General features: G+C 47.1%; 1 protein-coding gene across 1 annotated transcript in view; it reads left to right on the top strand.

Annotated features, from left to right (window-relative positions):
* Positions 1-25,342, top strand: part of LOC106570917 (WD repeat and FYVE domain-containing protein 3) — a 292,588-nt gene that overhangs the window by 225,436 nt on the left and 41,810 nt on the right. The window contains exons 36-49 of the mRNA XM_082961602.1: positions 89-271; positions 2,209-2,366; positions 2,931-3,008; positions 6,896-7,129; positions 10,664-10,838; positions 12,713-12,873; positions 14,376-14,524; positions 16,509-16,629; positions 18,481-18,647; positions 18,804-18,858; positions 21,798-21,917; positions 23,484-23,601; positions 23,956-24,062; positions 24,822-24,975. Of these exons, the coding sequence (XP_082817728.1) occupies positions 89-271; positions 2,209-2,366; positions 2,931-3,008; positions 6,896-7,129; positions 10,664-10,838; positions 12,713-12,873; positions 14,376-14,524; positions 16,509-16,629; positions 18,481-18,647; positions 18,804-18,858; positions 21,798-21,917; positions 23,484-23,601; positions 23,956-24,062; positions 24,822-24,975 (1,980 nt within the window). The remainder of the gene's footprint in view (positions 1-88; positions 272-2,208; positions 2,367-2,930; positions 3,009-6,895; positions 7,130-10,663; positions 10,839-12,712; positions 12,874-14,375; positions 14,525-16,508; positions 16,630-18,480; positions 18,648-18,803; positions 18,859-21,797; positions 21,918-23,483; positions 23,602-23,955; positions 24,063-24,821; positions 24,976-25,342) is intronic.

The raw sequence follows: 25,342 nt of genomic DNA, 5'->3' as shown, positions 1-25,342 counted from the left end.
TAAACCGTGTGTTACTAACTCCTGTGTGTCCCCCAGGTGCTGCTGAAGGCAGTAAACCGTGTGTTACTAACTCCTGTGTGTCCCCCAGGTCGCCAGCTGCTGCTGAAGGCAGTAAACCGTGTATGGACAGAGCTGATGCACAGTAAAAGACCCATGTTGGAGGACATCTTTAAGGTGTCCCTCCCCACCAACGACAGAGGACATGTAGATATCAGCACTGCTCGGCCTGCCCTGGAGGAACCTGCCCTGAAGAGCTGGCAGAACCACCTGGGTGAGAGAAAACACACACATCTAGACAGACGGACACACACACAGAGATGAAAACACAAACACATACAGTGTATTCGGGAGGTATTCAGACCCAATTACTTTTTCCACATTTTGTTACGTTACAGCCTTATTCTAAAATGGATGAAATCGTTTTTTTACCCTCATCAATCTACACACAATACCCCATAATGACATCACAACACCCCATAATGACATCACAATACCCCATAATGACATCACAATACCCCATAATGACATCACAATACCCCCATAATGCCATCACAATACCCCATAATGACATCACAATACCCCATACTGACATCGCAATACCCCATAATGACACAGCGAAAACAGGTTTTTGGAAATGTTATATTTACGTAAGTATTTCTGACCCTTTACTCACACCTTTGGCAGCGATTACAGCTTCAAGTCTGAAAAACATCCCCACAGCATGATGCTGCCACCACCATACTTCACCGTAGGGATGGTGCCAGGTTTCCTCCAGACGTGACGCTTGGCATTCAGGCCAAATAGTTTAATCTTGGTTTCATCAGACCAGAGAATCTTGTTTCTCATGGTCTAAGAGTCTTTAGATGCCTTTTGGCAACTCCAAGCGGGCTGTCATGTGCCTTTTACTGAGGAGTGGCTTCTGTCTGGCCACTCTACCATAAAGACCTGATTGGTGGAATGCTGCAGAGATGGTTGTCTTTCTGGAAGGTTCTCCCATCTCCACAGAGGAACTCTGGAGCTCTGTCAGAGTGACCATCGGGTTCTTGGTCACTTCCATGACCAAGGCCCTTCTCCCCTGATTGCTCAGTTTGGCCGGGCGGCCAGCTCTAGGAAGAGTCTTGGTGGTTCCAAACTTCTTCCATTTAAGAATGATGGAGGCCACTGTGTTCTTGGGGACCTTCAATGATGCAGAAATGTTTTGGTACCCTTCCCCAGATCTGTGACTCGACACAATCCTGTCTCTGAGCTCTACGGAGAATTCCTTCAACCTCATGGCTTTGTTTTTGCTCTGACATGCACTGTCAACATTGGGACCTTATATAGACAGGTGTGTGCTTTTCCAAATCATGTCCAATCAATTGAATTTACCACTGGTGGACTCCAATCAAGTTGTAGAAACATCTCAAGGATGATCAATGGAAACAGGATGTACCTGAGCTCAATGTCGAGTCTCATAGCAAATGGGACTGAATACTTATGTAAATAAGGCATTTCTGTTTTTTATTTGTAATAAATTTGCAAACATTTCTAAAAACCTGTTCTCACTTCATCATTATGAGGCTGTAACGTAACAAAATGTGGAAAAAGGGCATTACTTCAGAAAGGTCACGTTAACTCCGTACAGACTGTTTAGTGGTCAGGGGGATATTATAATCAGCTTTACCATGTGTTGTTTGGAGAGCAGAGCAAGCCAAGTTAGGACCGGAGCCGCCAGCATACTGGAAGACTGTTGGACAACCTCTGTCCCTTTCTCTGTTTGTCTCTGTTTCTCTGTCCCTCTGTTTCTCTCGCTCTCCTCCTTCTCTCTCTCTCGCTCTCTCCTCTCTCCCTCCCTCTTTACTCATCTCTCTCCCTCCCTCTTTACTCCTTCCTCTCACTCCCCTCTCTCTCTCTCTCTCTCTCTGTCCTCTCTCCCTACCTCTTTACTCCTTCCTCTCCCTCCCCTCTGTCTCTCTCTCTCTCTCTCTCGCTCTCTCCTCTCTCCCTCCCTTTTTACTCCTTCCTCTCTCCCTCCCTCCCTCCCCCCCTCTCTCTCTCTCCCCCTCCCTCTCTCTCGCTCTCTCCTCTCTCCCTCCCTCTTTACTCCTCTCTCTCTCTCTCTCTCTCTCTCTCACTGTCTCTCTCACTGTCTCTCTCACTGTCTGTCTCTCTCTCTGTCTCTCTCTCTCTGTCTCTCTCTCTCTCTCCCTCTCTCTCTCTCCCCTCTAGTCCATGAGAAGAAGTGTATTAGCAGAGGCGAGTCAGTGGCTCCGGCCAGCCAGTCCAAGCTGTCTCGGGTCAGTAGTGGGTTCGGTCTGTCCAAGCTGACCGGCGCTCGACGCAACAAGAAGGAAAACTCCCTGAACAAGAACAACCTTTCTGCACAGGTACACACACACACACGCATTTATACTCATGCATGCACACTCACAGCAGCCAGCAGCATACCACCGTGCATCCCACTGCTGGCTTGCTTCTGAAGCTAAGCAGGGTTGGTCCTGGTTGGTCCTGGTCGGTCCCTGGATGGGAGACCAGATGCTGCTGGAAGTGGTGTTGGAGGGCCAGTAGGAGGCACCCTTTCCTCTGGTCTAAAACAATAATATCCCAGGGCAGTGATTGGGGACATTGCCCTGTGTAGGGTGCCGTCTTTCAGATGGGACGTTAAACGGGTGTCCTGACTCTCTGTGGTCACTAAAGATCCCATGGTACTTTAGTTAACCCTGGTGTCCTGGCTAAATTCCCAATCTGGCCCTCATACCATCACGGACACCTAATAATCCCCAGTTTCCAATTGGCTCCTTCATCCTCCCTCCTCTCTCCTTTAACTATTCCCCAGGTCGTTGCTGTAAATGAGAATGTGTTATCAGTCAACTCACCTGGTAAAATAAGGGTTAAATAAATAAACAAACACAAACACCCACATTAACCAGGTAAATTCCTTCCACCAATAGGAGACGTTCCAGTGGATGTTCACCCACATAGCGGTGGTGAGGGACCTGGTGGCCATGCAGTATAAAGAGTACCAGGAGGTAAGAACACTACAGTACTCACTGCGTTGTTTACTACAGTACTCACTGTGTTGTCTACTACACTACAGTACTCACTGCATTGTCGACTACAGTACTCATTGTGTTGTCTACTACAGTACTCACTGTGTTGTCTAGCACTACAGTACTCACTGCATTGTCTAACACTACAGTACTCACTGCATTGTCTAACACTACAGTACTCACTGCGTTGTCTACTACACTACAGTACTCACTGCATTGTCTAACACTACAGTACTCACTGCATTGTCTACTACACTACTCACTGCGTTGTCTAACACTACAGTACTCACTGCGTTGTCTACTACACTACAGTACTCACTGTGTTGTCTACTACGGTACTCACTGCATTGTCTACTACACTACATTACTCACTGTGTTGTCTACTACGGTACTCACTGCGTTGTCTACTACACTACAGTACTCACTGCGTTGTCTACTACACTACAGTACTCACTGCGTTGTCTACTACACTACAGTACTCACTGTGTTGTCTACTACGGTACTCACTGCGTTGTCTACTACGGTACTCACTGCATTGTTTACTACACTACAGTACTCACTGCATTGTCTACTACACTACGGTACTCACTGCGTTGTCTACTACAGTACTCACTGCGTTGTCTACTACAGTACTCACTGCGTTGTCTACTACAGTACTCACTGCGTTGTCTACTACACTACAGTACTCACTGTGTTGTCTACTACGGTACTCACTGCATTGTCTACTACACTACAGTACTCACTGTGTTGTCTACTACGGTACTCACTGCGTTGTCTACTACACTACAGTACTCACTGCGTTGTCTACTACACTACAGTACTCACTGCGTTGTCTACTACACTACAGTACTCACTGTGTTGTCTACTACGGTACTCACTGCGTTGTCTACTACAGTACTCACTGCATTGTTTACTACACTACAGTACTCACTGCATTGTCTACTACACTACGGTACTCACTGCGTTGTCTACTACAGTACTCACTGCGTTGTCTACTACAGTACTCACTGCGTTGTCTACTACACTACAGTACTCACTGTGTTGTCTACTACGGTACTCACTGCATTGTCTACTACACTACAGTACTCACTGTGTTGTCTACTACGGTACTCACTGCGTTGTCTACTACACTACAGTACTCACTGCGTTTTCTACTACAGTACTCACTGCGTTGTCTACTACAGTACTCACTGCGTTGTCTACTACAGTACTCACTGCGTTGTCTACTACACTACAGTACTCAATGCGTTGTCTACTACACTACAGTACTCACTGCGTTGTCTACTACAGTACTCACTGCGTTGTCTACTACACTACAGTACTCACTGCGTTGTCTACTACACTACAATACTCACTGTGTTGTCTACTACACTACAGTACTTACTGTGTTGTCTACTACAGTACTCACTGCGTTGTCTACTACAGTACTCACTGCGTTGTCTACTACACGACAGTACTCACTGTGTTGTCTACTACACGACAGTACTCACTGTGTTGTCTACTACAGTACTCACTGTGTTGTCTACTACAGTACTCACTGTGTTGTCTACTACAGTACTCACTGCGTTGTCTACTACAGTACTCACTGCGTTGTCTACTACACTACAGTACTCACTGTGTTGTCTACTACAGTACTCACTGTGTTTTGTCTACTACACTACAGTACTCACTGCGTTGTCTACTACACTACAGTACTCACTGCATTGTCTACTACACTACAGTACTCACTGCATTGTCTAACACTACAGTCGTGGCCAAAAGTTTTGAGAATGACACAAATATTAATTTTCAGAAAGTCTGCTGCCTCAGTTTGTATGATGGCAATTTGCATATACTCCAGAATGTTATGAAGAGTGATCAGGTGAATTGCAATTAATTTCAAAGTCCCTCTTTGCCATGCAAATGAACTGAATGCCCAAAAAAACATTTCCACTGCATTTCAGCCCTGCCACAAAAGGACCAGCTGACATCATGTCAGTGATTCTCTCGTTAACACAGGTGTGAGTGTTGACGAGGACAAGGCTGGAGATCACTCTGTCATGCTGATCGAGTTCGAATAACAGACTGGAAGCTTCAAAAGGAGGGTGGTGCTTGGAATCATTGTTCTTCCTCTGTCAACTATGGTTACCTGCAAGGAAACACGTGCTGTCATCATTGCTTTGCACAAAAAGGGCTTCACAGGCAAGGATATTGCTGCCAGTAAGATTGCACCTAAATCAACCATTTATCGGATCTTCAAGAACTTCAAGGAGAGCGGTTCAATTGTTGTGAAGAAGGCTTCAGGGCGCCCAAGAAAGTCCAGCAAGCGCCAGGACCGTCTCCTAAAGTTGATTCAGCTGCAGGATCGGGGCACCACCAGTACAGAGCTTGCTCAGGAATGGCAGCAGGCAGGTGTGAGTGCATCTACATGCACAGTGAGGCAAAGGCTTTTGGAGGATGGGCTGGTGTCAAGAAGGGCAGCAAAGAAGCCACTTCTCTGATATTCTGCAAAAGGTACAGGGATTGGACTGCTGAGGACTGGGGTAAAGTCATTTTCTCTGATGAATCCCCTTTCCGATTGTTTGGGGCATCCGGAAAAAAGCTTGTCCGGAGAAGACAAGGTGAGCGCTACCATCAGTCCTGTGTCATGCCAACAGTAAAGCATCCTGAGACCATTCATGTGTGGGGTTGCTTCTCAGCCAAGGGAGTGGGCTCACTCACAATTTTGCCTAAGAACACAGCCATGAATAAAGAATGGTACCAACACATCCTCCGAGAGCAACTTCTCCCAACCATCCAGGAACAGTTTGGTGACGAACAATGCCTTTTCCAGCATGATGGAGCAACTTGCCATAAGGCAAAAATGATAACTAACTGGCTCGGGGAACAAAACATCGATATTTTGGGTCCATGGCCAGGAAGCTCCCGAGACCTTCATCCCATTGAGAACTTGTGGTCAATCCTCAAGAGGCGGGTGGACAAACAAAACCCCTCAAATTCGGACAAATTCCAAGCATTAATTATGCAAGAATGGGGTGCCATCAGTCAGGATGTGGCCCAGAAGTTAGTTGACAGCATGCCAGGGCGGATTGCAGAGGTCTTGAAAAAGAAGGGTCAACACTGCAAATATTGACTCTTTGCATCAACTTCATGTAATTGTCACTAAAAGCCTTTGACACTTATGAAATGCTTGTAATTATACTTCAGTATTCCATAGTAACATCTGACAAAAATGCTAAAGCCACTGAGGCGGCAGACTTTGTGAAAATTAATATTTGTGTCATTCTCAAAACTTTTGGCCATGACTGTACAGTACTCACTGCATTCTAGCACTACAGTACTCACTGTGTTGTCTAACACTACAGTACTCACTGCATTGTCTAACACTACAGTACTCACTGCATTCTAACACTACAGTACTTACTGCATTGTCTAACACTACAGTACTCACTGCATTGTCTAACAGTACAGTTCTCACTGCATTCTAACACTACACTGTCTCTGACAATAATTCCTATCTGATCTCTATATTCTGAACCTGACAGACACATGTAACAATCTGCCTAAACACACAGTACACTCTCTCTCTCTCTGTCTCCCTCTCTGTCTCCCTCTCTGTCTCCCTCTCTGTCTCCCTCTCTGTCTCCCTCTCTGTCTCCCTCTCTGTCTCCCTCTCTCTCTCTGTCTCTCTCGCTCTCTGTCTCTCCTTCTCTTCCTCCCTTCCCTGTGTCACTCTCTCTCTCTGTCACTCTCTCTCTCTGTCTCTCTCTCTCTCTGTGTCTCTCTCTGTCTCTCTCTCTCTGTCTCTCTCTCTGTCTCTCTGTCTCTCTCTCTCGCTGTCTCTCTCTCTTTCTCTCTCTCATTCTCTCTCCCCCCCACCCTGTCAGAGGCAGCAGAATGTTCTAAAGTACGTGACCGAGGAGTGGTCGTCTATAGAGTATGAGCTGCTGAGAGAGCGGGGCCTCTGGGGGCCCCCCATCGGATCCCACCTGGACAAGTTCCTGCTGGAGATGACTGAGGGGCCCTGTCGCATGAGGAAGAAGATGGTCCGCAACGACATGTTCTACATACATTATCCATATGTCCCCGAGCCTGAACCCAGCACTAACGGCCAAGTACAGGTAATGTAGTAATACTGTATTAATACTATAATACTACTATAATTGACATTTTACATTTAAGTCATTTAGCAGACGCTCTTATCCAGAGCGACTTAAAAATTGGTGCATTCACCTTATGATATCCAGTGGAACAACCACTTTACAATAGTGCTTCTAAATCTTTTAAGGGGGGGGGGGGGTGGGGTGTTAGAAGGATTACTTTATCCTATCCTAGGTATTCCTTAAAGAGGTGGGGTTTCAGGTGTCTCCGGAAGGTGGTGATTGACTCCGCTGTCCTGGCGTCGTGAGGGAGCTTGTTCCACCATTGGGGTGCCAGAGCAGCGAACTGTTTTGACTGGGCTGAACGGGAACTATAACTATAATAATGTAGTTGTACTGTAATAATACTATAATACTACTATAATAACAACGACATGTTCTACATACTTCATCCATACGTGCCCCAGCCTGAACCCACCACTAACGGCCAAGTACCGGTACTACAATAATGTAGTAGTACTGTAATAATACTATAATACTACTACAATAATGTAGTTGTACTGTAATAATACTATAATACTACTATAATAACAACAACATGTTCTACGTATATTACCCATACGTAGCATAACCCGAGCCCAGCACAAAGGGCTCTTTACAGATACTAAAGTTCTACAGCATTATGAAGGACAATGACATGTAGTAACCTAGTTCAAACACTAGGTTAAACCGTCAAAAGTGCCATGTCGTTGTATAGAAAAAAAGCTTACCTTATTCTCCCTACTGTTCCAGTATGTGACCTGTACAGAGCAGGAGATGGGGGTTTGTCCGTCCGTTCATCACAGCCCATGAATGGAGTCTTTGTGAGCGAAATCATGCTACATGAATTAGCCTCATCAGCCACATGACTCAGCCAAGTTCTCAATCGACCCCAAGGGGAAAAAAACAAGGACACTTGTCAGAATGGGGGATATACACAGAGTGTACAAAATATTAGGAACACCTGCTCTTTCCATGACATAGACTAACCGGGTGAATAGAGGCTGTTCTGAGGGAAAAGTGTGGGAAGGGTGCATCTCAATATTATGAAGGTGTTCCTAATGTTTTGTGCACTCAGTGTATGAATGCATATAAACCAACAGTTAGTACCGTTGGGGGGGACTAAAAGGTAAAGGTCGTGCCACGGTATTGGCAGAATCATTACACACAGAAAATGTCATTTTTAGTGCCTGACTGCAACTATATCTGAAGTCCCAGACTGACCAGTCTTCCTGTAGTACTCTGTCCTGCTCCAGCCCAGCTCCTATCCTCCTGTAATACTCTGTCCTGCTCCAGCCCAGCTCCTATCCTCCTGTAATACTCTGTCCTACTCCAGCCCAGCTCCTATCCTCCTGTAATACTCTGTTACTATGTCCTGCTCCAGCCCAGCTCCTATCCTCCTGTAATACTCTGTCCTGCTCCAGCCCAGCTCCTATCCTCCTGTAATACTCGGTCCTGCTCCAGCCCAGTTCCTATCCTCCTGTAATACTCTGTACTGCTCCAGCCCAGCTCCTGTCCTCCTGCAATACTCTGTCCTGCTCAGCTCCTATCCTCCTGTAATACTTTGTTACTATGTCCTGCTCCAGCCCAGCTCCTATCCTCCTGTAATACTCTGTCCTGCTCCAGCCCAGCTCCTATCCTCCTGTAGTACTCTGTCCTGCTCCAGCCCAGCTCCTATCCTCCTGTAATACTCTGTCCTGCTCCAGCCCAGCTCCTATCCTCCTGTAATACTATGTTACTATGTCCTGCTCCAGCCCAGCTCCTATCCTCCTGTAATACTATGTCCTGCTCCAGCCCAGCTCCTATCCTCCTGTAATACTCTGTCCTGCTTCAGCCCAGCTCCTATCCTCCTGTAATACTCTGTTACTATGTCCTGCTCCAGCCCAGCTCCTATCCTCCTGTAATACTCTGTTACTATGTCCTACTCCAGCCCAGCTCCTATCCTCCTGTAATACTCTGTCCTGCTCCAGCCCAGCTCCTATCCTCCTGTAATACTCTGTCCTGCTCCAGCCCAGCTCCTATCCTCCTGCAATACGCTGTTACTATGTCCTACTCCAGCCCAGCTCCTATCCTCCTGTAATACTCTGTCCTGCTCCAGCCCAGCTCCTATCCTCCTGTAATACTTTGTCCTGCTCCAGCCCAGCTCCTATCCTCCTGTAATACTCTGTCCTGCTCCAGCCCAGCTCCTATCCTCCTGTAATACTCTGTCCTGCTCCAGCCCAGCTCCTATCCTCTTGTACTACTCTGTTACTATGTCCTGCTCCAGCCCAGCTCCTATCTTCCTGTAATACTCTGTCCTGCTCCAGCCCAGCTCCTATCCTCCTGTAATACTCTGTTACTCTGTCCTGCTCCAGCCCAGCTCCTATCCTCCTGTAATACTCTGTTACTATGTCCTGCTCCAGCCCAGCTCCTATCCTCCTGTAATACTCTGTCCTACTCCAGCCCAGCTCCTATCCTCCTGTAATACTCTGTTACTATGTCCTGCTCCAGCCCAGCTCCTATCCTCCTGTAATACTCTGTTACTATGTCCTGCTCCAGCCCAGCTCCTATCCTCCTGTAATACTCTGTCCTGCTCCAGCCCAGCTCCTATCCTCCTGTAATACTCTGTCTTGCTCCAGCCCAGCTCCTATCCTCCTGTAATACTCTGTCCTGCTCCAGCCCAGCTCCTATCCTCCTGTAATACTCTGTTACTATGTCCTGCTCCAGCCCATTTCCTATCCTCCTGTAATATTCTGTTACTATGTCCTGCTCCAGCCCAGCTCCTATCCTCCTGTAATACTCTGTCCTGCTCCAGCCCAGCTCCTGTCCTCCTGTAATACTCTGTCCTGCTCCAGCCAAGCTCCTATCCTCCTGTAATACTCTGTCCTGCTCCAGCCCAGCTCCTCTCAGTGTCATCCTCTGGTCCCCCTCATGATCTCAGCCTCAGCCCTAACTCTCCTACAGTTAGCATCTGTCTGACAACAGGGTGAACTGACTTAAACAGACTTGCCATTTATACACTATGTGTGAAGCCATAGTTAGGAGTTGGTTAGACAGCCCCCAAACAGTGGATGCATGGTGAATGGCTGTCCAGTAGATGGTACAACGTGTGTCTACGAGCCTGAGCCTTGCCTCGTCATGGAAGGTCCATTTACGGGACCATTTTGGATACAAATTTCGATAACTGTTTCACTTGAAACGACTCAATGAACTTCTGTGTGGTTTGAGCATTTTGCAAACATGATTGACACTGAATGGATTTCAATGGACTAATTGAAAGCCGCATCAATTAGCTTCCTGTTTTTTTTGGGGGGGGTTTGATGCTTATTCGTCAGTGTTCTTCATGTCAACAGCCTCCCATCACTAATTAACCTCACCTCTCTTCGTCTTCCTCTCTTCCTCTCCTCTCTTCCTCTTCCTCTCTTCCTCTTCCTCTCATCCTCCACTCTCTTCCTCTTCCTCTCCTCTCTCCCTCTTCCTCCCCTCTCTCCCTCTCCTCTCTTCTTCCCCTCTCTTCCTCTTCCTCCCCCCATCCAGAAGCCGGTGCGTTACCGCCGAGCGATCAGCTACGACAGTAAGGAGTACTACATGAGACTGCTGTCAGGGAACCCTGGGATGTACCAGCATTCCGTAGAGCAGGACACTGAGGGAGAGACCACTCGGCAGGAACCTGGAGAGGTGCACGGAGAGGATACCATCGCCAGAGTCAAAGGTAAGACGGACAGAGGACACATAGCAAGACAGTAGTGCTGAGTGATTAGTGCTCTTTGAGGTCGGTTCAGTTTCAGTTAGATTATTATATTATTATTAATTTTTTTTTTTAAATTCTGTTTATTATACCACTTTTTCTCCCCCACTTTCGTGGTATCCAATTGGTAGTTACAGTCTTGTCTCATCGCTGCAACTCCCGTACGGACTCGGGAGAGGCGAAGGTCGAGAGCCGTGCGTCCTCTAGCCGCACTGGTTCTTGACACTATGCCCACTTAACCCAGAAGCCATCCGCACCAACATGTCAGAGGAACCACCGTTACACCTGGCGACCGTGTCAGCGTGCACTGAGCCCGAACCGCCACAGGAGTCGCTAGTGCGCAATGGGACAAGGATATCCCTGCCGGCCAAACCCTCCCCTAACCCGGACGACGCTGGGCCAATTGTGCGCCGCCCCATTGGTCTCCCGATCGCGGCCGGCCGTGACAGAACCTGGACTCTAACCCAGAATCTCTAGTAACACAGCTAGCACTGCGATGCAGTACCTTAGACCACTGAGACAGAGCCTGGACTCTAACCCAGAATCTCTAGTAACACAGCTAGCACTGCGATGCAGTACCTTAGACCACTGAGACAGAGCCTGGACTCTAACCCAGAATCTCTAGTAACACAGCTAGCACTGCGATGCAGTACCTTAGACCACTGAGACAGAACCTGGACTCTAACCCAGAATCTCTAGTAACACAGCTAGCACTGCGATGCAGTACCTTAGACCACTGAGACAGAGCCTGGACTCTAACCCAGAATCTCTAGTAACACAGCTAGCACTGCGATGCAGTACCTTAGACCACTGAGACAGAACCTGGACTCTAACCCAGAATCTCTAGTAACACAGCTAGCACTGTGATGCAGTGTCTTAGACCACTGAGACAGAGCCTGGACTCTAACCCAGAATCTCTAGTAACACAGCTAGCACTGAGATGCAGTACCTTAGACCACTGAGACAGAGCCTGGACTCTAACCCAGAATCTCTAGTAACACAGCTAGCACTGAGATGCAGTGTCTTAGACCACTGAGACAGAGCCTGGACTCTAACCCAGGATCTCTAGTAACACAGCTAGCACTGAGATGCAGTGTCTTAGACCACTGAGACAGAGCCTGGACTCTAACCCAGAATCTCTAGTAACACAGCTAGCACTGAGATGCAGTACCTTAGACCACTGAGACAGAGCCTGGACTCTAACCCAGAATCTCTAGTAACACAGCTAGCACTGAGATGCAGTACCTTAGACCACTGAGACAGAGCCTGGACTCTAACCCAGAATCTCTAGTAACACAGCTAGCACTGAGATGCAGTACCTTAGACCACTGCTCCACTCCGCTGTTATAGCAGCAAAGGGGGGGGACCAACTCCATATTAATACCCATTGATTTTGGAATGAGATGTTCGACGAGCAGGTCTCCACATACTCTTGGTCATGTAGTGTATCTCAAGAGAAACTGAGCATTCAGCTCACAGAAGAAAGGAGAAAAAAAAGGAACGAAATGGAATTCAAATAATTGAACCGAAAGATGTTAATCGCTCAGCACTACAAGACACACACCCACACACACACACACACACATTAGAGACATGAGAAGAGGTCATTCAGTTATACTAAAACACAGCTCTCAGAGAGACTGTGAGGAAACTAAACTGCATGTATGACTGTTTACTGCCTCTATCAAACATCAGTGGGGGTAACTACTGCCAGCGTTAAAGGTACTCCACATTCACACCATCACCAAGGTCATAGTTACTCACACACTTGTTTGTACACACATTTTTTTCAGATTACATTTATTTAAGAGTCAAATGTTCTTCCCCCCCCCCTCCAGGTCTGGTGAAGGCCCCTCTGAAGAGGTCACGCTCCACCACAGACAGAGCTGATGAGGAACAAGACCTGCTCCAGGAACAGATCTTAGAGTCAGGAGGTCTGGACGAGGAACAGAGGACAGACAACACATCACTGCTACGACTACTGGAGGAGGGAGAGAAGGTAAGAGGACAGGGGGAGGAGGTCAGACGAGGGGGGAGGAGGTCAGACGAGGGGGGAGGAGGACAGACGAGGGGGGGGGAGGAGGACAGACGAGGGGGGAGGAGGTCAAACGAGGGGGGAGGAGGTCAGACGAGGGGGGAGGAGGTCAGACGGGGGGTAGGAGGTCAGACGGGGGGTAGGAGGTCAGACGGGGGTAGGAGGTCAGACGAGGGGGGAGGAGGTCAGACGAGGGGGGAGGAGGTCAGACGAGAGGGGAGGAGGTCAGACGAGAGGGGAGGAGGTCAGACGAGGGGGGAGGAGGTCAGACGAGGGGGGAGGAGGTCAGACGAGGGGGGAGGAGGTCAGACGAGGGGGTAGGAGGTCAGACGAGGGGGGAGGAGGTCAGACGAGGGGGGAGGAGGTCAGACGAGGGGGGAGGAGGTCAGACGAGAGGGGAGGAGGTCAGACGAGAGGGGAGGAGGTCAGACGAGGGGGGAGGAGGTCAGACGAGGGGGGAGGAGGTCAGACGAGGGGGGAGGAGGTCAGACGAGAGGGGAGGAGGTCAGACGAGGGGGGTGGAGGTCAGACTGGGGGGAGGAGGTCAGACGGGGGAGGAGGAGGTCAGACGAGGGGGGAGGAGGTCAGACGAGGGGGCAGGAGGTCAGACGAGGGGGGAGGAGGAGACAAGACGAGGTGGGAGGAGAACAGACAGGAGGTCAGACGAGGGGGAAGGAGGTCAGACGAGGGGGGAGGAGGTCAGACGAGGGGGTAAGAGGTCAGACGAGGGAGGAGAATAGACGAGTGGGGAGGAGGTCGGGGGGAGGAGGTCAGACGAGGGGGGAGGAGGTCAGACGAGGGGGGTGGAGGTCAGACGGGGGGGAGGAGGTCAGACGGGGGAGGAGGAGGTCAGAGAGGGGGTAGGAGGTCAGACGAGGGGGGAGGAGATCAGACGAGGGGGGAGGAGGTCAGACGAGGGGGGAGGAGGTCAGACGAGGGGGGAGGGGGTCAGACGAGGGGGGAGGGGGTCAGACGAGGGGGGAGGAGGAGACAAGACGAGGTGGGAGGAGGAGACAAGACGAGGGGGGAGGAGGTCAGACGAGGGGGGAAGAGGTCAGACGAGGGGGGAAGAGGTCAGACGAGGGGGTAGGTCAGACGAGGGGGGAGGAGGTCAGACGAGGGGGGAGGAGGTCAGACGAGGGAGTAGGAGGACAGACGAGGGGGTAGGAGGACAGACGAGGGGGGAGGAGGACAGACGAGGGGGGAGGAGGACAGACGAGGGGGGAGGAGGTCAGACGAGGGGGGAGGAAGTCAGACGATGGGGGTAGGAGGACAGACTGGGAGAGGAGGTCAGACGAGGGGGGAGGAGGTCAGACGAGGGAGGAGGAGGTCAGACGATGGGGGTAGGAGGACAGACGAGGGAGGAGGTCAGACGATGGGGAGGAGGTCTGACGGGGTTTATTCTGGGGTCCTAACTAACCTAAATGTTTGTAACCATGAATCTAACCAGTATGTTGTATCACCAGATCCAGCACATGTATCGGTGTGCCCGGGTGCAGGGTCTGGACACCAGCGAAGGGCTCCTCCTGTTCGGGAAAGAGCACTTCTATGTCATAGATGGTTTCACCATGACCGTCAGCAGAGAGATCAGAGACATCGAGACGCTGCCCGCCAAGTGAGTTGATCAGCTTTAGTATTGCAAATGGATTGTGGCGTCTTTCAATGTAATTGTCTACATCATATCCAATCCCCCATAAGTTTTTGTATTTTTTATAAATATATACTTATATATATTTTTTTAAATATATTTTCCTTTACTATTTTCTTCTAACTCTACCACCCCTCCCCTAATGGGAGTAAACTAATGGACAACAACACTTAGTCTTCTACTTCTAACTTAGACATACTATATACATTTTACGTTAGTTATCTTCTTTTTTTGTAATTTTTTTGTCCCACCCAATCTCTGAACACTATCTAGTTTTGATCTATATTTGCCATATATGTTTGCTGGTTCATGAATACGGTGTATTCGGACCCCTTCCGTTTTTCCACATTTTGTTACGTTACAGCCTTATTCTAAAATGGATTAAATAAAAATTGTTCCTCATCAATCTACACACAATACCCCATAATGATAAAGTGAAAAACAGAAATACCTTATTTACATTAGTATTCAGACCCTTTTCTATGAGACTCGACATTGAGCTCAGGTACACCCTGTTTCCACTGATCATCCTTGAGATGTTTCTACAACTTGATTGGAGTCCACCTGTGGTAAATTCAATTGACTGGACATGATTTGGAAAGGCACACACCTGTCTATATAAGGTCCCATGGTTGACAGTGCATGTCAGAGCAAAAACCAAGCCATGAGGTCGAAGGAATTGTCCGTAGAGCTTCAAGACAGGATTGTGTCGAGGCACAGATCTTGGGAAGGGTACCAAAACATTTCTGCAGCATTGAAGGTCCCCAAGAACACAGTGGCCTCCATCATTCTTAAATGGAAGAAGTTTGGAACCACCAAGACTCTTCCTAGAGCTGGCCGCCCGGCCAAACTGAGCAATCTGTGAAGGGCCTTGGTCAGGGAGGTGACCAAGAACCTGATTGTCTCTCTGACAGAGCTCCAGAGCTCCTCTGTGGAGATGGGAGAACCTTCCAGAAGGACAACCATCTCTGCAGCACTCCACCAATCAGGACTTTATGTTAGAGTGGCCAGACAGAAGCCACTCTTCAGCAAAATGCATATGACAGCCCACTTGGAGTTTGCCAAAAGACACCTAAAGACTCTCAGACCATGAGAAACAAGAGTCTCTGGTCTGATGAAACCAAGATTGAACTCTTTGGCCTGAACGTCAAGCGTCACGTCTGGAGGAAACCTGGCACCATCCCTAAGGTGAAGCATGGTGGTGGCAGCATCATGCTGTGGGGATGTTTTTCAGTGGCAGGGACAGGGAGACTAGTCAGGATCGAGGGAAAGATGAACGGAGCAAAGTACAGAGAGATCCTTGATGAAAACCTGCTACAGAGCGCTCAGGACCTCAGACTGGGGCGAAGGTTCATCTTCCAACAGGACAACGACCTTAAGTACACAGCCATTACAATGCTGGAGTGTCTTCGGGACAAGTCTCAATGTCCTTGAGTGGCCCAGTCAGATCCCGGATTTGAACCCGATCTAACATCTCTGGAGAGACCTGAAAATAGATGTGGAGCGACGCTCCCCACCCAACCTGACAGAACTTGAGAGGATCTGCAGAGAAGAATGAGAGAAACTCCCCAAATACAGGTGTACCAAGCTTGTAGGGTCGTATCCAAGAAGACTTGAGGCTGTAAACGCTGTTAAAGGTGCTTCAACAAAGTACTGAGTAAAGGGTCTGAATACTTATGTAAATGTGAGATTTCAGTTTTCCTTTTAAATACATTTGCAACAATTTCAAAAAATATGTTTTTTGCTTTGTCATTATGGGGTGCTGTGTGTAGATTAATGAGGGGGGATTAAAAAAAAAATCTGTTTTAGAATAAGGCTGTAACGTAACAAAATGTGGAAAAAGTGAAGGGGTCTGAATACTTTCCCGAATGCTCTGTACATCCCAAAAAGTTTAACTGGAAGGGAGTACTCTAGGAGAAGTTTGAGTTTTGACATGTCTCTCTGTCTCCAGTCTGCATGAGACCATCATCCCCAGAGGGGCGAGGCAGGGTCAGAGCCAGTTGAAGAGGACCTGTAGTATCTTTGCCTACGAGGACATCAAGGAGGTCCACAAGAGACGGTACCTGCTGCAGGTGAGCAGTGCACTAACTTGGTTGCTGATTTGTTGCTTGTGACATGTTGATTAGTCTCAACTTGCTCACCTTGGTCATGTACAGTTGAAGTCGGAAGTTTAGCCAAATACATTTAAACTCAGTTTTTCACAATTCCTGACATTTAATCCTAGTACAAATTCCCTGTCTTAGGTCAGTTCGGATCACCACTTTATTGTAAGAATGTGAAATGTCAGAATAATAATAGAGACAATTATTTATTTCAGCTTTTATTTCTTTCATCACATTCCCAGTGGGTCAGAAGTCTACATACACTCAATTAGTATTTGGTAGCATTGCCTTTAAATTGTTTAACTTGGGTCAAACATTTTGCGTAGCCTTCCACAAGCTGCCCACAATAAGTTGGGTGAATTTTTGGCCCATTCCTCCTGACAGAGCTGGTGTAAATGAGTCATGTTTGTAGGCCTCCTTGCTCGCACACACTTTTTCAGTCCTACCCACACATTTTCTATTGGATTGAGGTCAGGGCTTTGTGATGGCCACTCCAATACCTTGAATGTGTTGTCCTTAAGCCATCTTGCCACAACCTTGGAAGTATGCTTGGGGTCATTGTCCATTTGGAAGACCCATTTGCGACCAAGCTTTAACTTCTTGACTGATGTCTTGAGATGTTGCTTCAATATATCCATATAATTTTCTTTTCTCATGATCCCATCTATTTTGTGAAGTGCACCAGTCCCTCCTGCAGCAACGGTTGGGATGGTGTTCTTCAGCTTGCAAGCATCCCCCTTTTTCCTTCAAACATAACAATGGTCATTATGGCCAAGCAGTTCTATTTTTGTTTCATCAGACCGGAGGACATTTCTCCAAAAAGTACGATCTTTGTCCCCATGTGCAGTTGCAAACCGTAGTCTGGCTTTTTTATGGCTGTTTTGGAGCAGTGGCTTCTTCCTTGCTAAGCGGCCTTTCAGGTTCTGTTGATATAGGACTCGTTTTACTGTGGATATAGATACTTTTGTACCTGTTTCCTCCAGCATCTTCACAAGGTCCTTTGCTGTTGTTCAGGGATTGATTTGCACTTTTCACACCAAACTACGTTCATCTCTAGGAGACAGAACGCGTCTCCTTCCTGAGCAGTATGACGGCTGCGTGGTCCCATGGTGTTTGTACTTGCGTACTATTGTTTGTACAGATGAACGTGGTACCTTCAGCCGTTTGGAAATTGATCCCAAGGATGAACCTGACTTGTGGAGGTGTACCATTTTTTTTCTGGGATCTTGGCTGAATTTGTTTTTATTTTCCCATGATGTCAAGCAAAGAGGCACTGAGTTTGAAGGTAGGCCTTGAAATACATCCACAGGTACACCTCTAATTCACTCAAATTATGTCAATTAGCCTATCAGAAGCTTTTAAAGCCATGACATAATTTTCTGGAATTTTCCAAGCTGTTTAAAAGGCACAGTCAACTTAGTGTACGTAAACTTCTGACCCACTGGAATTGTGATACAGTGAATTATAAGTGAAATAATCTGTAAACAATTGTTGGAAAAATGACTTGTGTCATGCACAAAGTAGATGTCCTAACCGACTTGCCAAAACTGTAGTTTGTTAACAAGAAATTTGTGGAGTGGTCAAAAAACGAGTTTTACTGACTCCAACCTAAGTGTATGTAAACTTCCCACTTCAACTGTATATTAGGGCAAAACATGGCAAACGTTTTGAGACAGAAAAATGAGAAAATCTATCATTACTTGTTGGACAAGTTCCGGTATCCCTCCCTCTTTCTGTCTTTTTTTTTCTTTCCTTTGGTGCCTAATTAATCTGATCCTGAGTAATGAACAAAACCCTTTTGATGTTCTGTCTGTGTTCCAGCCCATGGCTGTGGAAGTTTTCTCAGGAGATGGGAGAAACTACCTGCTGGCCTTCCAGAAAGGAGTCCGCAACAAGGTCTACCAGAGGTTCCTAGCCGTGGTTCCCTCTCTGGCTGACAGCTCAGAGTCCGTCTCAGGACAAAGGCCCAACACCAGCGTAGAGCAGGGGTACCGTCTACCTTTCTGTAGATTCTATGTGATAAACATCTATCTTTTCATATTTTGTTAAATCTGTTGTGTATTTGGTTATGTGTTAAGTTGTCCTATAGTTGCATGAATGTCCTCTATTGCTTTTATAAATCCTTCTATAATGTTTCCCATCAGGTCTGGGCTACTCAGCACTCTGGTAGGAGAGAAATCTGTCACCCAAAGATGGGAGGTAAGTCTGTTTTTACCAGTGCTATTACTGTACGATCTCCTACCTGAGGACAGTGTTAGCAGCAGGTCTGACAGCAGTGTGTCCTCTGTGTTCCCTTCCATTGCATGGTGAGATCAGTGACTATAGTGTCCTCTCTGTGTCTCTGTAGCATGGTGAGATCAGTAACTATAGTGTCCTCTCTGTAGCATGGTGAGATCAGTAACTATAGTGTCCTCTCTGTATCGTGGTGAGATCAGTAACTATAGTGTCCTCTCTGTAGTGTGGTGAGATCAGTAACTATAGTGTCCTCTCTGTATCGTGGTGAGATCAGTGACTATAGTGTCCTCTCTGTAGCATGGTGAGATCAGTAACTATAGTGTCCTCTCTGTAGCATGGTGAGATCAGTAACTATAGTGTCCTGTCTGTATCGTGGTGAGATCAGTGACTATAGTGTCCTCTCTGTAGCGTGGTGAGATCAGTGACTATAGTGTCCTCTCTGTGTTTCTGTAGCGTGGTGAGATCAGTAACTATAGTGTCCTCTCTGAAGCGTGGTGAAATCAGTGACTATAGTGTCCTCTCTGTAGCGTGGTGAGATCAGTAACTATAGTGTCCTCTCTGTCTCTGTAGCGTGGTGAGATCAGTGACTATAGTGTCCTCTCTGTGTCTCTGTAGCGTGGTGAGATCAGTAACTATAGTGTCCTCTCTGTGTCTCTGTAGCGTGGTGAGATCAGTAACTATAGTGTCCTCTCTGTAGCATGGTGAGATCAGTGACTATAGTGTCCTCTCTGTAGCATGGTGAGATCAGTAACTATAGTTTCCTCTCTGTGTCTCTGTAGCGTGGTGAGATCAGTAACTATAGTGTCCTCTCTGTAGCATGGTGAGATCAGTGACTTTAGTGTCCTCTCTGTAGCATGGTGAGATCAGTAACTATTGTGTCCTCTCTGTGTCTCTGTAGCATGGTGAGATCAGTAACTATAGTGTCCTCTTTGTGTCCCTGCACCGAGGTGAGATCAGTGACTATAGTGTCCTCTCTGTAGCGTGGTGAGATCAGTACCTATAGTGTCCTCTCTGTAGCGTGGTGAGATCAGTGACTATAGTGTCCTCTCTGTAGCGTGGTGAGATCAGTAACTATAGTGTCCTCTCTGTAGCATGGTGAGATCAGTGACTATAGTGTCCTCTCTGTAGCGTGGTGAGATCAGTGACTATAGTGTCCTCTCTGTAGCGTGGTGAGATCAGTGACTTTAGTGTCCTCTCTGTAGCATGGTGAGATCAGTAACTATAGTGTCCTCTCTGTAGTGTGGTGAGATCAGTGACTATAGTGTCCTCTCTGTAGCATGGTGAGATCAGTGACTATAGTGTCCTCTCTGTGTCTCTGTAGTGTGGTTAGATCAGTAACTATAGTGTCCTCTCTGTGTCTCTGTAGTGTGGTGAGATCAGTAACTATAGTGTCCTCTCTGTAGTTTGGTGAGATCAGTGACTATAGTGTCCTCTCTGTAGCGTAGTGAGATCAGTGACTATAGTGTCCTCTCTGTGTCTCTGTAGCGTGGTGAGATCAGTGACTATAGTGTCCTCTCTGTAGCGTGGTGAGATCAGTGACTATAGTGTCCTCTCTGTGTCTCTGTAGCGTGGTGAGATCAGTGACTATAGTGTCCTCTCTGTAGCGTGGTGAGATCAGTAACTATAGTGTCATCTCTGTAGCGTGGTGAGATCAGTAACTATAGTGTCCTCTCTGTAGCATGGTGAGATCAGTGACTATAGTGTACTCTCTGTAGCGTGGTGAGATCAGTAACTATAGTGTCCTCTCTGTGTCTCTGTAGCATGGTGAGATCAGTGACTATAGTGTCCTCTCTGTAGCGTGGTGAGATCAGTGACTATAGTGTCCTCTCTGTGTCTCTGTAGCGTGGTGAGATCAGTGACTATAGTGTCCTCTCTGTAGCGTGGTGAGATCAGTAACTATAGTGTCATCTCTGTAGCGTGGTGAGATCAGTAACTATAGTGTCCTCTCTGTAGCATGGTGAGATCAGTAACTATAGTGTCCTCTCTGTGTCTCTGTAGCGTGGAGAGATCAGTGACTATAGTGTCCTCTCTGTAGCATGGTGAGATCAGTAACTATAGTGTCCTCTCTGTGTCTCTGTAGCGTGGAGAGATCAGTGACTATAGTGTCCTCTCTGTAGCATGGTGAGATCAGTAACTATTGTGTCCTCTCTGTAGCGTGGTGAGATCAGTGAATATAGTGTCCTCTCTGTAGCATGGTGAGATCAGTGACTTTAGTGTCCTCTCTGTTGATGAGATCAGTAACTATAGTGTCCTCTCTGTAGCATGGTGAGATCAGTGACTATAGTGTCCTCTCTGTGTCTCTGTAGCGTGGTGAGATCAGTAACTATAGTGTCCTCTCTGTTGATGAGATCTGTAACTATAGTGTCCTCTCTGTAGCGTGGTGAGATCAGTAACTATAGTGTCCTCTCTGTGTCTCTGTAGCGTGGTGAGATCAGTAACTATAGTGTCCTCTCTGTAGCGTGGTGAGATCAGTGACTATAGTGTCCTCTCTGTGTCTCTGTAGCATGGTGAGATCAGTAACTATAGTGTCCTCTCTGTAGCATGGTGAGATCAGTGACTATAGTGTCCTCTCTGTGTCTCTGTAGCGTGGTGAGATCAGTGACTATAGTGTCCTCTCTAGCTTGGTGAGATCAGTGACTATACTGTCCTCTCTGTAGCGTGGTGAGATCAGTGACTATAGTGTCCTCTCTGTGTCTCTGTTGCATGGTGAGATCAGTGACTATAGTGTCCTCTCTGTAGTATGGTGAGATCAGTAACTATAGTGTCCTCTCTGTAGCATGGTGAGATCAGTGACTATAGTGTCCTCTCTGTATCGTGGTGAGATCAGTAACTATAGTGTCCTCTCTGTGTCTCTGTAGCGTGGTGAGATCAGTAACTATAGTGTCCTCTCTGTGTTTCCGTAGCGTGGTGAGATCAGTAACTTCCAGTATCTGATGCATCTCAACACCCTGGCTGGTCGCTCCTACAACGACCTGATGCAGTACCCTGTCTTCCCCTGGATCCTGGCAGACTACGACTCTGAGGTAACAACAGTTACACTACCCTATATAGACCCTGAGGTAACAACAGTTACACTACCCTATATAGACCCTGAGGTAACAACAGTTACACTACCCTATATAGACCCTGAGGTAACAACAGTTACACTACCCTATATAGACCCTGAGGTAACAACAGTTACACTACCCTATATAGACCCTGAGGTAACAACAGTTACACTACCCTATATAGACCCTGAGGTAACAACAGTTACACTACCCTATATAGACCCTGAGGTAACAACAGTTACACTACCCTATATAGACCCTGAATTTGTTAATCACTATTCAGTATGGAAATGGGATGTAGTGGGAATAAACTGGGCTGGTCTGGTTCCTAGTAAATGTAGTGGGATTAAATTGACCTGGTCTGGTTCCTAGTAAATGTAGTGGGATTAAACTGACCTGGTCTGGTTCCTAGTAAATGTAGTGGGATTAAATTGACCTGGTCTGGTTCCTAGTAAATGTAGTGGGATTAAATTGACCTGGTCTGGTTCCTAGTAAATGTAGTGGGATTAAACTGACCTGGTCTGGTTCCTAGTAAATGTAGTGTGATTAAACTGGTCTGGTCTGGTTCCTAGTAAATGTAGTGGGATTAAATTGACCTGGTCTGGTTCCTAGTAAATGTAGTGGGATTAAATTGACCTGGTCTGGTTCCTAGTAAATGTAGTGGGATTAAATTGACCTGGTCTGGTTCCTAGTAAATGTAGTGGGATTAAATTGACCTGGTCTGGTTCCTAGTAAATGTAGTGGGATTAAACTGACCTGGTCTGGTTCCTAGTAAATGTAGTGGGATTAAATTGACCTGGTCTGGTTCCTAGTAAATGTAGTGGGATTAAATTGACCTGGTCTGGTTCCTAGTAAATGTAGTGGGATTAAATTGACCTGGTCTGGTTCCTAGTAAATGTAGTGGGATTAAATTGACCTGGTCTGGTTCCTAGTAAATGTAGTGGGATTAAACTGACCTGGTCTGGTTCCTAGTAAATGTAGTGGGATTAAACTGGTCTGGTCTGGTTCCTAGTAAATGTAGTGTGATTAAATTGACCTGGTCTGGTTCCTAGTAAATGTAGTGGGATTACACTGACCTGGTCTGGTTCCTAGTAAATGTAGTGGGATTAAACTGACCTGGTCTGGTTCCTAGTAAATGTAGTGGGATTAAATTGACCTGGTCTGGTTCCTAGTAAATGTAGTGGGATTAAATTGACCTGGTCTGGTTCCTAGTAAATGTAGTGGGATTAAATTGACCTGGTCTGGTTCCTAGTAAATGTAGTGGGATTAAACTGACCTGGTCTGGTTCCTAGTAAATGTAGTGGGATTAAACTGACCTGGTCTGGTTCCTAGTAAATGTAGTGGGATTAAACTGACCTGGTCTGGTTCCTAGTAAATGTAGTGGGATTAAACTGACCTGGTCTGGTTCCTAGTAAATGTAGTGGGATTAAATTGACCTGGTCTGGTTCCTAGTAAATGTAGTGGGATTAAATTGACCTGGTCTGTTCTGGTTCCTAGTAAATGTAGTGGGATTAAATTGACCTGGTCTGTTCTGGTTCCTAGGAGTTGGACCTAAACAACCCACGGACATTCCGTAACCTGGCTAAACCAATGGGAGCCCAGACAGACGACAGGCTGACCCAGTACAAGAAGAGGTTCAAGGACTGGGAGGACCCTACCAGTAAGACACATTTGACCAATCTGCTTGTGAATTGTAATGTTTAATTATAGGACATTGGGAAATACAGAAAAGGAAATGGACGGTAGATGGACACCGACAAGGCTTGAACCCTATCACATTCCCCAGTGGTCCAGAATCTTATGTACTACCACAATACCAGACCCTGGGACAATAAAATCTTATTGTAAAATCTCTCTCTCTCTCTCTCTCTCTCTCTCTGTCTCTCTCTCTCTCTGTGTCTCTCTCTGTCTCTGTGTCTCTTTCTGTCTCTGTCTCTGTGTCTCTTTCTGTCTCTCTCTCTCTCTCTCTCTCTCTCTCTCTGTCTCTGTCTCTCTTTCTCTCTCTCTTTCTCAGGTGAGACCCCAGCATATCACTACGGTACACACTACTCCTCAGCCATGATCGTGGCGTCCTACCTGATCCGCATGGAACCTTTCACTCAGATCTTTCTCAGGCTTCAGGTCAGACGCCACACACACCGTCCCAGACTCCACACACACCGTCCCAGACGCCCCACACACCGTCCCAGACGCCACACACACCACCTGTCTTGTATAGTGGAATGATCTGAAATGTTCAGATGATTCCAAGAGGTCCAAGCACGGAACCTTGAGGAACCCCAAATTTAACTTTGGTATTTTCAGAGGATTCATATGGTAGTTAGCTACAATGCAGCGTGGCCATTTAGTGTGAATGCACAGTGCAGGTTTCTGTATCTGCAGTGGATTTAATTGGCATCCTAGTTTACCGAAAGTTTTTTTTCTCACCGCTTGGTGATAAGGTTAGGGGGTTGTCTGTTTGTCTTTGGGTGTATGATAGTGGCATATTCAGGCTACATCAGAGTTGTTTCCCCCCCCCCCCCTGATATTAACCAGAGACAGTAAACAGCCTGTGTTGAGTGTGGTTTGAATACCAATTATGACCTTTCCTCTCCGTGAGATGTGTGTTGGTGGAGACGATGCCTGAAGTATGTGTCATGTTGCTAACGTGTGTACGTGTGTTTTGCCTCTGTGGGTCTGTGTGTGTGTGTGTGTGTGTGTGTGTGTGTGTGTGTGTGTGTGTGTGTGTGTGTGTGTGTGTGTGTGTGTGTGTGTGTGTGTGTGTGTGTGTGTGTGTGTGTGTGTGTGTGTGTGTGTGTGTGGTGTGTGTGTGTGTGTGTGTGTGTGTGTGTGTGTGTGTGTGCCTGCTGGCTTGCCTGTGGTCCTTCTCCCCCTCTACAGGGAGGTCACTTTGACCTGGCTGACAGGATGTTCCACAGTGTGCGTGAGGCCTGGCTCTCTGCCTCCAAACACAACATGGCTGACGTCAAGGAGCTCATCCCTGAGTTCTTTTACCTGCCAGAGTTCATGCTCAACTCTAACAACTTTGACCTAGGTACGTCTGTCTGCCTGCCTGTCTGTCTGTCTCTCCTCTCTCTCAACTAACAACTTTGACCTAGGTACGTCTGTCTGCCTGTCTGTCTCTCCTCTCTCAACTAACAACTTTGACCTCTGTCTGTCTGTCTGTCTGTCTGTCTGTCTGTCTGTCTGTCTGTCTGTCTGTCTGTCTGTCTGTCTGTCTGTCTGTCTGTCTGTCTGTCTGTCTGTCTGTCTGTCTGTCTGTCGCTGCTCAACTAACAACTTTGGCCTACTGTTGGTATACAGTGCATTCAGAAAGTATGCAGACCCCTTGACTTTTTCCACATTTTGTTACGTTACAGCATCATTCCAAAATGGATTAAATGTTTTTTTCCCCCTCATCA

The sequence above is a fragment of the Salmo salar genome, chromosome 15 (assembly GCF_965601325.2).
Source record: "Salmo salar chromosome 15, fSalSal1, whole genome shotgun sequence".
Classification (NCBI taxonomy): Eukaryota; Metazoa; Chordata; class Actinopteri; order Salmoniformes; family Salmonidae; genus Salmo; species Salmo salar.
This window is presented reverse-complemented; position numbering and strand designations above follow the sequence as displayed.